This window comes from Crocuta crocuta, unplaced genomic scaffold, assembly GCF_008692635.1.
Source record: "Crocuta crocuta isolate KB4526 unplaced genomic scaffold, BGI_CrCroc_1.0 scaffold93, whole genome shotgun sequence".
NCBI lineage: Eukaryota > Metazoa > Chordata > Mammalia > Carnivora > Hyaenidae > Crocuta > Crocuta crocuta.
The window spans coordinates 5,907,202-5,924,160 of record NW_027529641.1 but is presented as its reverse complement, the minus strand read 5'-3'; the positions used below and the strand labels follow the sequence as shown (position 1 = coordinate 5,924,160).

The window sequence follows — 16,959 nt, the reverse complement described above, 5'->3', positions numbered from 1 at the left end:
TGTCTCAGCCCTTGTGTGTCTTAAAGAATTAAAGGGTGACTCTGCATGTGTCCTTGTTTGCACATGATCTGAAAAGCCCACTGGGGTAGACAGTGACCTGCTGCATGGGGGCGCTGCTTGATATTATGGGAGGGCCCACCTGTGGATGAGTCTCTGGACACTGGCTCTGGGCATCTTTTACTAAGAGGGACCAGAGGAAGGATGTGGTCCTGCCTACTTTCTCCTTCCCTCTCTCCCTTTCTTGGAAAGGGCGGGGGTTCTGTGGAAGAAAAAGGGATAGAGGACAATTACCTGTTGAGCCCTACTCTGCTCAGACAAGGTGGTAGCTGTCCCCCAACCCCTTAGAGGGAAGATGGCCTGTGTGCTGTCTTCATCTGTCCTGACAGCACCCACCTGTCACCAGGGTCCTGAGAAGTGAGCCAGAAGAGAGGTCATTTTTTACCTCTGAGGTTGAGGGTAGTATTCCAGTTTATAGAATGGGGAAACTAAGGTTCCTATCCAAACCTGTAATTATCCTCAGGATATGCATAGTGACCACAGCCTTGAGCATAGCATTTATGGAAGAGAAGCTGATGGCCTGCCTGCCTGGGTGATTTAGCCTTAATCCAGAAGGCAGCTAGCCTACAATTTGAAGTCATGTCCAAGGATATGTTTGCTCTTAGAGGTGAAATTTTAGCAAAAGAAGTTGGCTTTTAAAGTTAAAATAAGATGCTGGGTGGGGAAGGAGGAGAAGAGAGCAGAGCAGTTTCCCCATGTATGCAGCCGTTGACAATTGTACACATAAGATAATGTGAATCCTATAAGCAAGGCTATCAAAGACTCCAGATCTGAGTTTCTGTTTCTCTGGTGGAGAGGTGTAAAAGTATAACTGCCCTGTGAGTGGAAGGACTGAACAGCATTCAGGTGATCTGTGAGGCCCTCGGTTGAGGGCATTTGGGGTTTTTTAACTAGATAGTGTCATGATGGAGCCTCCCATGGACTGTTTACTTGCCCTGGACACCATTGTAAGGGGGACTCTGCTTCCTGAGAGTATAGGCGGACCAGCCTCTGTTGTCCTTGCAGCTCTGCTGGCCTCCCCCACATGCCTTCAGGATACTGCGGCCCACAACTGTTTCAGCTCAGGGGTGACAGAGGATGGGGGCAACAGTAGCTACTTTCCCAGTGAGAATTCATGCCTGGGGTCTTTCAGTGGCAGGGGGCCATCAGTTAAGCAAGCACTGCCTCCTTAGGACACGGAAGGCTCAGCATCTGGTGGCAGTGGCTATCTTCATGAGGGCCTCTATCTCTGAGCTCCAAACCTAGCCCAGTGGTCTCCCAGTATGACCTGGGTCTACAACATCACCTGAGAACTCACTGGGGATGGCAGATCCTTGGGCCCCACCCCAAAAATAAATGACTGCCCAACCCTTCAGGTCATTCTGGCATCCTGGAGTTGGAGAACAGCTACCCTACGTGATCTTGTGGCCTTGGGCCTGGGAGATCTTCAGTCCACCCTAGAAATTGACCACTGCTGGTCAGACTGGGAGGAGTTGTTCCCTTTCGGCTATCCAGAGCATGCAGAGCAAGACTTTGTCTGAAAGGGCATACCATCTTCATAGACTAATTTTAGCTCTCAAGAACAATCGTCCCAACCAAAAAAAATAAGCAGGTGGTCATGTTTCAGAAATGATCCACCATCATCTCAGATCCAGATCTAAGCCCATGCTCTTTAGGTGCTTTTTTGGCCCCTTGAGAGGAACAGATGCTGATGAGGATGAGCCTCACCGGGCTTGCCTGGAAACATCTTGGGCTCTCAGAAAAGAGGCAAGCACTAGTTCCATGCAGGCCAAGTGTGCCCCAGCAGACCCACAGACATCAGGCCTTGCTGGGCTTCCAACTGACTTGGATTTCATCCCTGAAAAACACGAAATCAACTCCAAGCATTGCATCTACTTAAACTTTGGATCCCATGAGATCTAAATCAGTACTGGGCACAGCTTTGCTGTTGCATTAAGTGTGCTCGTGTTCTTTATGCTGTGCTCTAGGAGCCATGGCAAGAATCTCAGGAGGGATAGAAAATTGCTCCCTGATTTGCCTCTGCTTGTTTGGGGCCAACAGCATCTCCTGCCAGGATTGGCCACGAGGGCACTTAGGGCTGGTCTGGCTGTGCAGGCGCTTTGCAAGTGCTCACTTAAGCCACAGCCTTTTCTCCTCATTTGTCTCTTTCCCACCAAGGTCCTTCTTTCAGGGGGCTCTGGGAGAAGTGGTTTGCTCATCTAGGAAGGTGTGTGCTCTCCTAAGGACCCTTCTTCCCAGTGGGGTCCCTGTCCTGTTCCTCCCTGAAGCACCTCCCACGCCTCTCCTTCTTGCTTCCCAGTGAACTCCTATACTGGAAGATTGCAGACTGTACACTTTGCCTCCTTGTCTTGATTTCCTAGCCAGACAGCAGGTGACCTTTTGAAATTCTGGCGCAGATGCTCTCCTCACATTTCGTTTTTCTCGTGTTCTTTTAGCTTCTTTATTCTACATTCTTGTAAACCCAGCAGGCTTTGGGAAGGGACCCTACCCTCTCCAGAACGCCTCCCAGTGACCGTGGCCCTTGACTGAAGACAGTCAGCAGGGCCTGGGAGGCAAGAGGTGAGGTACTGCTCCTGGCCCTGCCAGACAGCTTGCTGCGTGGCCTCCGATTTGTGAGGTGCCATCATTGTGGCTGGGGGAAAGGTGTCTGCACAAAGTGGGATGTTAATTTAAAACATCTAGAAATGATTTAATCAGGAAACCCTAATGGAGGTACCAGATAGGAAGTAGGTGGCCAAGCCAGCAGGAGTGTGGTTAAAAGATAACAGGAAGCCCACGTAGTTAGAGTCTAGAGCTCAGAGCACCTGAGAGATAGGGAAGCCACGTGTGGCAACAGGTCAGGGTGACATGAGAGAAGCCAGAGTTTGGGGGCCAGAATCAAGCAGGAACTTTAGAACACGAAAGAGCAACACAGATTGGCAGCACACATCTGCAGCCATGGTCTTTGCTGACCATGCTGTGAGCAAAATTTTGGATCTTGGCTGTCTTGAATTTTTAGCCCATATGATTTTATATCGAGCAACTTTACAACAGTCAGCCGGCAGTCCAGATCCTGAATCTAGGCAGCTCCTGCGATGTTCTCCGGGTCCCCTGCAGCAGCCCATCTTCCTCTAGGCTCTTCCTGTGTGTTGTGCCCCAGCAAGGCATTGCAGATGGTGCCAGTTACCATCCAGGTCTCCGTGATCCTCAGGCCCACCCAGACCTGCTGGGCACGGGATCCCTCAGTCTGCGTTTTGATAGCCCTCCTGGAGAGGCGGATGCACATTCTGTTGAAGAACTGCTCCCATCATGAAGCAGGGGGTCTTGATGACGTTGGGGAGCCTGGAGGTTAAGAGGACGTTGCGAGCTCCACTCCACGCCGTGCTGGAGTGAGGCGCAAGGAGAGAAAGCCTGGCCAGCACCCATGCAAGCATCATGGAAGGAGCAATACTCAGCCTGACTTACCTGGCTGTTGACTTGTTTACAGCCTGAACCACCAGTCCCTAATGCAGGGCACAGGGCAGGGGGGGAACTTCGTTCTTGTTCTGGAAGTACTTGCTTCAGGGGAAAAAGCAGGCTTTCAGCAGTTTAGCTAACACACACTCCATGTTCACCAGAATATAAAGTTAGATGTGTTGTTTTGCAGAATATAAAATTCTCATGAATTTTTTTTTTTAAGGAAAAACAAAAGTTTACACCTTTTCCCACTTTTCACGGACTGACTTGGGCTGTGCCGCCCAGAACCACTCTGGGTTGGGTAACTCTTCTCTGCCCTTGCACATGCCTTTTTGAAAGTTTTGGGAGACAGGGGTCTTCTTGGGCTCAGTCTCCACAGGGAAGTGGTGGGGGCGGGGGTGGGCTCATGTCTTCAGCTATGTCTGAAGGAGCTCTGGGCTTCCTGGCCTCAACAAAAAAGTGCGGTTTGTGCACACTGTTCTGTTGGCTGTTGGAACCGAGGTGCCTCACACAGCCCCAGGGGAAACACGAATTCTGTGAGACAGACACAGAGCACAAGCTGGGGAGGGGCAGAGAGAGAATGAGACACAGAATCTGAAGCAGGCTCCGGGCTCTGAGCTGTCAGCACAGAGTCCAACACAGGGCTCGAACTCACAAACCACAACATCTTTACCTGAGCAGAAGTCGGACATTTAACTGACTGAGCCATCTAGGCGCCCCTTCCCTTCTGATTTTGAAAGAAAATATTTTCTTGGGCTCTGAGGGTGTGGCGGGGCCTGTTGGAGAAGTCAGCCTTGTAGAGATTCCCCTGGAAAACCCCTGAGTCATAGACACAGAATAACCCAGCCCTTTGGTTGTTTAGAAAATCGGCTGCGACGGCATCATCGGGTCCGCGGCCAAGGAAGACCGGTGCGGGGTCTGCAGCGGCGACGGCAAGACCTGCCGCGTGGTGAAGGGTGACTTCAGCCACACTCGGGGCACAGGTGAGTGTGATACCCAAGGGAAAGGGGACCCTGGCCATGCCTGGGGGGGGGGAGGAAGAGGGGGCCCCGAAGGGTTACTGCTGCTGCAGTATAGCCTGCAGGTATTTACAGATTTTATTTACGTTGCCAAAAGCCAACGATCACACACCTTCTAGATGATAATAGATAGGCGACCTGGCCCTTCAGTTTTGTGGTTTCTGAAGGGCAAAGAGAAAACATTTTAGCCAAAACATCTGTAGGTTCCTAGAAATGAATGGTGGGGTTCAGTGGTGCCGCCCTCCCCAACCGGCTCCTCTGTACTTCGCATCGGCCCATCTTCCCATGTGACACGTGGCTGTGTCCTTTTTACCTGTAAATGGAAGATTCTCTGTCAGCTAATGTAGGGCCGCATATACACACATCCCTAAAACACGCATGAAGCCGATGTTCCAGGAAGTCTGAGCTGCCTCTCTGCCAACTGTGAATACAGAGGGGAGTCTCCTGTTTCCCGGATGTAGACCTCTCGCAACGCTGTGCTTACAGAGGTCCATCCATGTCCATCCATCCAAGTTCAGCTGATGGGTCTTCGGAGTCTTTCTGCTAGGACTGTTCACAGAGGTGGATTGCTTTGCCCAGAGGTGGGAGGTAGTTTCTGATCACCTGTCCTAGAGGACACTAGCTTATGATGTCCAGGGATGTGTCTAGTTGAAGCCTGCAAGTCCTCTGGGGAGAGAGCTCTTCTCAAAGCCTTAGTATCCAAGTGCAAGATCACCAAAGCAGCTTGGTGGGCAGAGCTGAGCTGAAAAGTCTCTACTTGAATTTGAATTATTATTTTCCATAGAAGCTTTTCAGTTCAAATTTACCCCACAAGGGTACAGAATCACAGGGAACAAAACCTCTGTCCCGCAGAACAGGCCTCTGGGAATGAGGCAGAGAGGAGAAGTCTGTACATGCTCCCTTCTTCTCTCTCTGTATAGAAGACCTGGTCTAGCGGAAACATTGCTTCTTGATGCCTTGCAGAAAGGGCAACCTATTGCACAAGGATTTTGCAGGATCTCGTGAAAGCAAAACCAGAGGCAAATGTAAGCACAGAATTTAATTTTAAATTGATGCTTAGAAAGTACATTTCAGGCCAGGTTTCTGGATTTTAAAGACAGGTGCCTAGTCTACAAAATAGGACACTTGTGTGAGAATTGGTGCCTGCTGCATGGATCCTGAGGTAAACTGAGGAAGGTAATGCTAGAGCAAGTCATATTGGGGGGAAAGTGCCCTCTGAAACTGAACCGTCCAGAACAGCAGTCACAGGCCACTTTAGGCTATTCAGATTTCAGTTATAGGGACGCGTGGGTGGCTTAGCGTGTTAAGCATCCGACTCTGGATTTCAGGTCGTGGTCTCACAGTTCGTAATTTCAAGCCCCACATGAGACTCTGCACTGACAGCGAGGAGCCTGCTTGGGGTTCGTTGTCTCCCTCTCTGTCCCTGCCCCACTCAAGTGCGCACACACATGCACACTCTTAAATTTAACATTAAAAAAATTATAATTAAAATTAAACAAACTTAACAGTTCAGCCCTCGGTCCCACTAGCTACATTTCAAGTGTTCCACTGGCACACATGGCTAGTGGCTCCTGTGCCAGACAGCACAGAGAAAGAACATTTCCATTGTTGCAAAAAGTTCTCAAACAACACTGCTCTGGAACGTTGGTGCTTCCTATCTGTTTTGATGTGTCTTATGGCACTTTCTCTGTTTGGATCCCCAGCTCCGGTTGGCCATGACACTTTGGCCTCCCCGACTAGGAGCAAAACCTCTGCAAGTTTTAGTACTGATTTTTAAAAAGTGGGGGAGAAATTTGAAACTTTTATTTAAATTGGGGCATCTGGGTGGCTCGGTTGAGCGTTCGACTTTGGCTCAGGTCATAATCTCATGGTTTGCGAGTTCGAGCCCCACGTCAGGTTCTGTGCTGACAGCTTAGAGCCTGGAGCCTGCTTCAGATTGTCTCCCTCTCTCTTTGCCCCTCCCCCACACCATAGGCTCTTGTTCGCTCACTCACTCTCTCTCTCTCTCTCTCTCAAAATTAAATAAACATTAAAAAGTAAACCAAAAAAGAACCTTTTATTTAAATCAAATGTGCCGAGCTCCAAGAAACCGAACTAACTCTCCTTCCTCTGTTATGTGGAAGGCAGGTTGAGCACAGGTTGAATTGCCCACTCCTGCCCCTGGGGAAATTCAGTAGAACACTAAGGATGGTTCTGTCACACATCTTTGAAAACCTCCACTGGAGGCAACATTGCAGCTCACTTCCAAGAGAACCCTGATGGGGACAAAAATGGATCTTTTTTCCCAGAGTCTAATCTTCTTGTTGACCTTTGATCTTGGCATGAGTAGATCCATTCTTCCAATCACAATAACATGTTTTTTTCTTGTCTCCCCTTTCTCCATCCTACCTTGTGCCTGGGTTCCATCTGTTCACAGGAGGAATGTGGGCAGGAATGTGTAGCCTTCCTCCCAGGGAGTTCAGGGTTCTGAGGCTCTGGTAGCTGGTCCCCTTGAGGGATGGAGAATCATTAGAAGTCTTCTGGGGGTGTGGCTCAGTCGGTGTCTGACTTTGGCTCGGGTTACGATCTCACAGTTCGTGGGTTTGAGCCCTATGCCGGGCTCTGTGCTGACAGCCAGCTCAGAGCCTGGAGCCTGCTTCAGATTCTGTGTCTCCCTCTCTCTCTGACCCTCCCCTGCTCATGCTGTCTCTCTCTTGCTCTGAGAAAAAAAAAAAAGTCTCCTGGGGATACCTGCCCCCACCCAGGCCTGTGGTTAATGTGCTTCCTTACAGCTTCTGGCACATGAAAGCGCTAGCAAAGCTTTGGAGAAAGATCAGCACCCAGAGCTTCACCCACCTGGAAAAATTCCGTCCTTCTGAGCAGTTGCCAAATGTCACACCTTTGTTTTAAAGTCTGAAGCTGTTTTTCCCAAGTTTTCACCATCTGTGAGCAGAAGCTTATATCATTGTGGATTCTGCTTACTGAAGATGTGCATGAAATGCTCACTCACACGTGAATTTATTGCTATCTGATATAGTTTCATCAAACACAACCCTGTGGTTGTGGTCTGACATTCTGGAATGCATATATACAGAGATACTGACGAAGGGCCACCCAGTAGTCCATTTGCCCAGCAAACATTTACTCAACACTACTACATTTTAATTTTTTTTAATGTTTAGTTATTTTTGAGAGAGAGAGAGAGAGCATGAGAAGTGGAGGGATAGAGAGAGGGGGAGACAACAGAATTTGAAGCAGGCTCCAGGCGCTGATCTGTCAGCACAGAGCCTGACATGGGGTATGAACCCACGAACTGTGAGATCATGACCTGAGCCAAAGTTGGATGCATAACCGACTGAGCCACCCAGGTGTCCCCGTGCTACTACATTTTAAGCATGAGTTGTACAGAAATAAAAGTTAACGGTTCCCCCAAGTGGGTCACAGCCAAGGGAGGGAACCCCCAGTCAAGCAGCTTGAGTCCACGTGTGAGGTTGGAAGCATCTCAGCGGGGGTTGCCATGAGGCCTCAGATTCTCAAGGGGCACTTGTCCCAGCCCTGCTGAAAGATGAGGGTGGTCCCCAAGCCCTAAGAAACCAGTAGAAATTAACTGGCAGTGGGGATGGAGGAAGGGCATTTCAGGCTGAAGGAAAAACCAAACTTAGAAATGGTGTAGAGCCCCCGGGTCACATAACATCTGGGTGACTCCAAGTGAGGCCGGGTGGATTCAGTAATCCTGTCAGTTTAGATAGGAAGGTAACTTTCATCTCTGCTCAGCTCCAAAGATTTGGAAAAGGAGGAATGTCTTATCACCCGTAAGGGTGAATATCAAAAAGGAATACCATCCCAGGAAGATAACAAGTAATCAAATGCAGGATTTTTGCCCAGTTATCTGAAGTCCTGACCCTTGCCTGAACCTTTCTGGATTTTTTCACCTAAGTGCTTGAGTGGAGAATCCAGAGCAGATCCACACAGGGACAGTGTCCACACCCCTCAGGGTGTCCCCCTCTTGGGTCCTTGAGAGGTCACAAACAGAAGGAACATGGCATTCTGAGTGTTGGTCGTTTATTACCCTCCTGGCCTATTGACTCCTGACTTTGAACAACCGAGGCTTTCAGCACCTCAGCTATAGGAGGGATCTATTCGAATTGGCTATTGCATTACTTCCTGGATGGATGGACAGGCTTGCATATGCTCAAGCCTTCGGTTGAATTGAAACAGTGGAGTTTTTTAATTTAGAAATTTGGAAGTTCTTGGTGTGTTGCCTTCACCTCATTCACTAAATAGTCACTGTAACATTTGTATCTTTCTCCTGTGTTCCTCCTCAATGCTAAAAAGGTGACTAGTACCCACTGAAGTCCCCACCAGCAACCACCACTGGGGCTCCATGGGTTCTGAATCGCATTGCACTTGCTCTCAAAGAGAACCTCCTTGAACAGTGAATTTTTAAAAGGAAAGGTGATATGATCCATCCCTTTTGAGTGTGGATCGATCACAAGTCACATATTTAATGAATAATTAGCTTTAGAACTTCTGTCCCATGCCAAGTCTCTGGGTGTGGGGTATGGAGGTTTTGTGGAGAAATTTACCCTATATGATAACAAATAATGCCTCTTCTCTCCACCGTGACTAAGAACACCAGGATCCGTTCCTGAAATGTGCATATAAACCAAGTACAATATATTTCTTTTCCTCAGTCAAGAATAATCTTTGTACGAAGGTGTCCACATGTGTGATGGCAAAAGCTGTTCCCAAGTGTTTCTCATGTAAGATGTTTGTATATTATGTGCAGTACCAGCAGTGACATGAGTGGTGTGGCATTCTTTCCTCGCTTACATGCCTGAATGTTTTCTGAGCAGAGTCGATGGGAATGAGTCATGCATGAAACCATGGATAAACACGAAGGCCATTAATCACTTACATATAACTGATGTGTAGGACTGATTGCCAAGAAGAGAAACTGTAGAATAAAACCAATTTTAAAGCTATGAAAGGTAAAGAGTTATGAAACTGGAGACCAGAAGCATGCGTTGGTGTGCCATGGATACGTCTCTGTTCTCCTCCGCCACACCTGACACTTTGGAAGAAGATGCTAAGATGTGCCAGAGAATTTGCCACAGATGGCACTTTCTTCCACAGTGAAGTTTGCATACCACAGGGTTGGGTTTCCCAAAAGGCAGGGGATAACATTCTCCTGGTCTTCATACTAGAGATAAGGTCATGACTTTCCTTTGGCCCACCTACACTGACCTAACATTCTGGGAACGAAACAAGGGTATTAGTCTGGCCCCCTGGGTTTCCCAAACAATGAGATCTTTCCAGTTAGACCCAGAACAGCCCTTAGAGATAAACATAAAGATAGTAGTATTCTCATAAACAACTTTTGTAAAAAGGGAAAACTATAAACTTACACAAAAGCCTCTCTAAGCATTTTATAAGAAAATTACAAAAAAAAAATAGAACTTTGGTTTCTTTTACATGTTTCATACAACCTTGTGAAAGAGCCCCAGGCCACATACCCAGAGTTTTACCTGCATTCCTTCATGGTACCTTGCCAGCTCAATGGTTTTCTTTCAAAGGAAGTTAATGCTACTAAAAAACACAAAAGGCGATCATCTAAAAGCAAGTCTCCTTGGAGAATTCAGACAAAAATTATTTTGCAGGGGAATGTGTTCATAACCTGGTGATATTAACTCTTCAGAAGATTTGAGATCAGTTTCAGGTCAATATCACATTGATGTTCCTTCTAACTGCTCATTCTCACAGCAAAAATTACCTATTCTCCTGGAAGGATGGCAAAGGCTTTGAATTTTATCCATGGCTTCCTCATGAACCCAAATCATGTCCCTCTAACTGGATTTCTCCTACTTGATGGCAGAGACTAGAATGAAAAGTTATTCCAAAAATAAAGTCCTGCTACTCTACCCAAACTGTGACTTTATCTTGTGAATTCTTAGAGTAAGCCCTCACCCTTTAATTATATTTCATGCCTAGTCAACATGTGGTATCTGACATCTGCATAGGGGACCATCTGGTAAGACGGATGACAAGGTGCTCTGGGACTTGGTGATGGGACTTTTATCCTTGCTGGTCACTCTTTACAGCAACCTCAGCATGGGCTCTGAGCTGTGAGTCAAAGTAGGGGCCATCAGAAAGAAGACAGTGAGGTACAGGTGGTTTCCTTGGTTTGTGGACATAATACTTGCCTTCCATTTCAGGGATTTTCTCTTTCATTGGCTCCCTGCATGTCATGAGCAGAGGAGCTCATCTTAGAAAGAAAGGTTAGCAGAATCCATGAATGGCAATAACTCCTCTGCCATATCACTCAAAGGTCACCTGAGGATAAGCTTCATCTACCCTAAGCTTTTCACTGCTCATCTGCTCTGCCCCCAGGGTACTTGAGAGAAGAGAGAAAATGGGTGCCTTTTCAGTATTATTATTTGTGCCAAAGCTAAGTTTAAACACAGGCATGGTGACCGTGCATTGGTTGCAAACATTCTACCTTGCTGGGGAATGTGGAAAATTAACTAACCTGGATCCTGGTGGATGCATCCATTGCCTCAGATTCTAGCAGCCTAGTAATACACACTAAGGTTTGTTAGTCACAAAATAGAAAGATTCCATCTATCGGTGGCTTCTCTCCAAGAATAATTCAGCTCCCCAGGCAGATCCTTATTCCCAGGTTAGTTTTGTGGTTTAAATGGAGACTCCTCGGGGCACCTGGGTGGCTCAGTTGGTTAAGCATCCGACTTCGGCTCAGGTCATGATCTCAAGGTTTGTGGGTTTGAGCACCGTGTTGGGCTCTGTGCTGACTGCCAGCTCAGAGCCTGGAGCCTGTTTCGGAGTCTGTGTCTCCGTCTCTCTCTGACCCTCCCCTGCTCATGCTGTCTCTCTCTCAGAAATAAATAAAACATTAAAAAAAATAAATAAAGGGAGACTCCTCTCCAAAAGGGTTTAAATCACATCGACCCTGAACAGTTTTTGTCTCTGCTTTTGACATTTTACTGTCTTATATGCCTAGAATCCAATAAGTCTTCAAACTCCCCCAGAAGGAATGGATTTCGCTAAGAAATCTGTGGCTCAGAAACCAATGCTGTAATCCTAAAAGACATGTTTTGTTGTTGTTTGGTTTGGTTCTTTTTGTTTTGTTGTGTTTTTGGTGGCCAGACTTTTTAAGTAGAGAAGCATTGCTAGAGCAAAAAAGGTTTTTAATAAAAAACCCCTGCCTCACACTCTGAGGACTGGACAGTGCAGGGGCCACGTGCAGCAGGCTGTTTAGACTAGCCAGCGCTGCCCTTGTCCCTGGCTGTAGGAAGTGTCTGGAAGGAATCACACTGGAGGACCACACCCCAGCTGGTTCAAGTCATCCTGCCAGAATCAGGATGGGTCAGGGCACTAGAAGTGAGACAACCACTGCCCTCAGGCTGAACTGTGGTTATATCTGTGGAGTCAAGTAGAACATGTATTTCGGAAAGTTCTGGGGCTGGATCTGAAGTAACAGTGCCTAGACATTTGCTGTCAAGCGTGGCAGATGCTACCAAACTTTCCATCCAAGATGGCTGGTTGAACAACAAGTACTTCCTGTCTTCCCAAGCTCAGCTTAAAATGAATGAAAAGGAGCCTATTAAAAGGTCTGAAGAGAACAAGGACATCTCAGGTGGACATTCATACACATATGAATCTGAATTAATAGACTTGGGTTTGACTCAATAAACAAGACACAATGCAAAAGCCCCCCACATCTCAGTGTTCTTAACACAGAAGTTTATTTCTTGCTCATGTTACATGTCCAGTATGGGAGGTATGAGGGTGTGTATATTTGGGCCACTCATGGACCTAGGCTGACACATTTTATTGTTCAGATGCCACCACAGTCACCTTGGCAGGAAAAAGGGAACACATCAAATCAGATCCTGATGCTCTTAAAGGTCCTATGTGCTCATCATTTTTACTTACGTTTTGAGGGTCAAAGTATGTCACATGGTCCCACAATTTTAAGAATTCAGGGAAATGCACTCTTACCATTTCTGGAGAGAGACCTGGAAATATTTGGTGGCCAGCACCACGGCACAGCACCTATAGCTTAACACTTCACTCTTTCAGTTGCCAGCACCCAACAACGGCTCCCTGTCCCTCAGCTGGAAGCCAGCCCTGGTGGTCAGCAAACCCCACCCATATATACAAAGACAACCCATCTGTGGCCTCCTTCTTGAAAGAGTCTGCAACACAAAGGGGGAAGACCAAGGTAACCTGAAAAGATGACCCATGGGAAAAGATCACTCAAATAATAGAAATACTAAATCTGTACGAACTGTTCTTAAAAAGATTCAGGATGTGACTGTATTCATAAAACTAGTACAGAATGTCCTGAAAAGAAACCAACAGAAAATAAAAAGATCTCAAAAGTATGACTCTCAAATTAAAAATATGTGATAAAGATCCCCATAAACAAATGACAAATGACAGGAAAATAATGTTTGTAATAAGTATAGTAAGTAAAAAGTTTGGGTTCAAAGCATATTAAATATATATTGATAGGTATTAAGGTATAATTTTTTTTTATTTTAGAGAGAGAGAGAGAGAGAGAGCTCCCATGAGTGGGGGAGGGAGCAGAAGGAGAGAATCTTAAGCAGGGTCCATGCTCATTGTGAGGCCCAACAGAGGGCTCAGTCCCCCAACTCTGTGATTATGACCTGAGCTGAAACCAAGAGTTGGACACTCAACCAACTGAGCCACCAGGGTGCCCCAAAGATATACTTTAGAAATTTCTGCTGATCAATTAACTAAAAACAAAAAGCCAGTAGAAAACATGGGCAATGCTTACCAATAAGGCAGTTAACTGAAAAGGATATGCAAATAGTCCATCAATATATTATAAGATGCCAAGCCACATCGATAATGAGGGAAATGCAAATGAAATCTCCAACAGAATATTTTTTTCACCTACTGGATTAACAAATAGTAAGAAGATTGATGATTTCAAGTATTTAAGAGTCTACGAATAAACAGAAAACCTCATATAGTGTTGGTGACTTATCTATTAGTTAAGCCTGTTATGGAGGGTAATTTATCTATACATGACACATAAACTCATGTTTATTTGACCCAGCAATTCTCACAGCTGGGTAGGACGTGGTGTATATGCACCATAAGACATGCACAAAACTGCTTGCTGATGCATTTTTTTAAAACATCTTTGTTGAAATATAGTCCACGCACCATAAAATTCACCCATTTAAAATGTGCAGTTCAGTGGGTGTTTAGTACATGCACAAAGTTGCGCGGCCATTACCACAATTATCCTAAAAAAAGTCCTACACTCATTAGCACTCATTTCCCATCACCCTCCTATCCCAGCCCTCAGCAAGTACTTTCTGTGTTTCTTTGTCTATTCCAAACATTTCATATAAATGGCACATACGATATGTGGTCCTTTGCAACTGGCTTCTTTAGCATATGATTTTCAAGGTCCATCCATATTGTGGCATATATCAGCGTCTTCATTCTTTTTATTGCTGAATAATATTCCATGTTATGGTTATACCACATTTTTAAAATACATTAATCAGTTGATGGGTATTTGAGTTGTTTCCACCTTTTTCAACTATTATAAATAATACTGATGTGAACATCTGTATATAAGCTTTTGCATGGACATGTTTTCATTCTTCTTGGCTATATACCTAGAAACAGAATTGGTAGGCCATATGACAATTCTGTTTAATATTTTGGGACACTGCCAAACTCTTCTCCAAAATGTCTGTACCATTTTACATTCCTGTTAGAAATGAGTGAGGGCTCCATTTGCTCCACATTCTCTACAGCTCTTCTTGTCTATTGTTTTGGTTATAGGCATTTTCATGGGTATGAAGTAGTATCTCATGGTGGTTTTGATTTGCATTTCCCTAATGACTAATGATTTTGAGAATCTTTTCATGTGCCTGCTGGCCATTCATACCATTTATCTTCTTTGGAGGAAATGTCTATTAAAATCCTTTGCTTACTTTTAAATTGAATTGTCACTTTATTATTGAGTTATAAGCTTTCTTTATGTATTCTTGATACAGTTTCTTTATCAAAATGAGTTGCAAATAGTTTCTTCCAGTGTATGAATTTACTTTTTATTTTTAATTTATTTTAATGTTTTTATTTATTTCTAGGAGAGAGAGAGAGAGAGACAGCGTGAGTAGGGGAGGGTCAGAGAGAGAGGGAGCCACAGACTCCGAAACAGGCTCCAGGCTCTGAGCTGGCAGTCAGCACAGAGCCCGACGCGGGGCTCAAACCCACGAACCACGAGATCATGACCTAAGTGAAAGTCGGATGCTTAACCGACTAACCCACCCAGGCGCCCCTGAATTTACTTTTTACTTGTGGATGGTGTCCTTGGAAGCACAAAGTTTTAAATTTTGATATAATCTACTTTGGTTTTTTTCCTTTAGTTATTGTGCATTTGCAGTCATATATAAGAATCCATTGCCTAACCAAGGTCAAAAATTTTACTCCTATGTTTCCTTCTAAGACTTTTATAGTCTTAGCTCTTAGATTCAGGTCTTTGATCCATTTTAGGTTAGGCTTTTTGTATCCTCTAATATGGGAGCAGCTGCATTCCTTTGTATGTGGATATCCAGTTATCCCAGCACTGTTGAAAAGACTGTTCTTTCCCCATTTAATATTCTTGGCACCTTTGCTCTTAAAAAGTCAATAAAGAATTTATTTCTAGATTCTCAATTATATTCCATTAATAAAAATGTCTGTCTTTATGCCAGTGTCACATTATCCTCATTACCGTAACTGGCTAGAAAACTTTAAAATCATTAAGTGTCAGTTCTCCAACATTGTTCTTTTTAAACATTGTTTTGTCTGTTCTAGGTCCCTTGCATTTCCATATGAATTTTAGGACTAGCTTGTCATTTTTGGCAAAAAAGCAAAACCAGAGCACTGGGATTTTTATACACACTGTTGATCGTTAAATGAATTTGTAATGTATTCCATTTTAACATTATTAAGTCTTCTGATCCATGAACATGGAATGTCTTCTCATTTATTTAGATCTTCTGGAATATCTTTTCAACACTGTTTTGTAGTTTTTGGTGTAGAAATCTTCACGTTTTGTGCAGTTTATTCTGAAGTATTTTGTTCTTTTTTATATTATTCAGATTGTTAATTTCATTTTTAACTCTTCAGCCCTGTCATTTCAGTTGAATCTTTTTGTTTGTTTGTTTATTGTCAAGTTGGTCTCCATATAACACCCAGTGCTCATTCCAACAAGTGCCCTCCTTCATGCCCATCACTTCTTTTCCCCTATCCCCCAACCCCCTTAACCCTCAGTTTGTTCTCGGTGTTTAAGAGTCTCTCATGGTTTGCCTCCCTGCCTCTCCTTATCTATTTTTTCTCCTTCCCCTTCCCCGTGGTCCTCTGTTAAGCTTCTCCTGTTTCACATATGAGTGAAAACCTATGGTATCTGTCCTTCTCTGCCTGACTTATTTCACTTAGCATAACACCTTTGAGTACCATGCACATTGCTACAAATGGCCAGATTTCATTCTTTCTCATTGCCATGTAGTATTCCATTGTATAGATAAACCACATCTTCTTGATCCATTTGTCAGTTGATGGACATTTAGGCTCGTTCCATGATTTGGCTATTGTTGAAAGTGCTGCTATGAACATTGGGATACATGTGCCCTTATGCATCAGCACTTCTATATTCCTTGGATAAATTCATAGCAGTGCTATTGCTGGGTCATAGGGGAGTTCTATTGTCAATTTTTTGAGGAACCTCCACACTGTTTTACAGAGGGGCTGCACCAGTTTACATTCCCACCAACAGTGTAGGAGGGTGCCTGTTTCTCCACATCTTCGCCAGCATCAATAGTCTCCTGATTTGTTCATTTTAGCCTCTCTGCCTGGCATGAGGTGGTATCGCAGTGTGGTTTTCATTTGTATTTCCCTGATGATGAGTGACATTGAACATTGTTTCATGTGTCTGTTGGCCATCTGGATGTCCTCTTTGGAGAAGTGTCTGTTCGTGTCTTCTGCCCATTTCTTCACTGGATTATTTGTTTTTCAGGTGTGGAATTTGGTGAGTTCCTTATAGATGTTGGATACTAGCCCTTTATCTGATATGTCATTTGCAACTATCTTTTCCCATTCTGTCAGTTGCCTATTTTATTGATTGTTTCCTTTGCCATGCAGAAGCCTTTTATCTTGATGAGGTCCCAATAGTTCATATTTGCTCTTGATTCCCTTGCCTTTGGGGATGTGTCGAGTAAGAAATTGCTGCGGTTGAGGTCAAGGAGGTTGTTTCCTGCTTTCTCCTCTAGGGTTTTGATAGTTTACTGTCTCAAATTTAGGTCCTTTATCCATTTTCAGTTTATTTTTGTGTATGGTGTAAGAGAGTGATCTAGTTTCATTCTTTTGCATGTTGCTGTCCAGTTCTCCCAGCACCATCTGTTAAAGAGGCTGTCTTTTT

General features: G+C 44.9%; 1 protein-coding gene across 1 annotated transcript in view; it reads left to right on the top strand.

Moving 5' to 3' along the window:
* Positions 1 to 16,959, top strand: part of ADAMTS17 (ADAM metallopeptidase with thrombospondin type 1 motif 17) — a 335,153-nt gene that overhangs the window by 223,978 nt on the left and 94,216 nt on the right. The window contains exon 14 of the mRNA XM_077762416.1: positions 4,355 to 4,475. Coding sequence (XP_077618542.1) covers positions 4,355 to 4,475 — 121 coding nt within the window. The remainder of the gene's footprint in view (positions 1 to 4,354; positions 4,476 to 16,959) is intronic.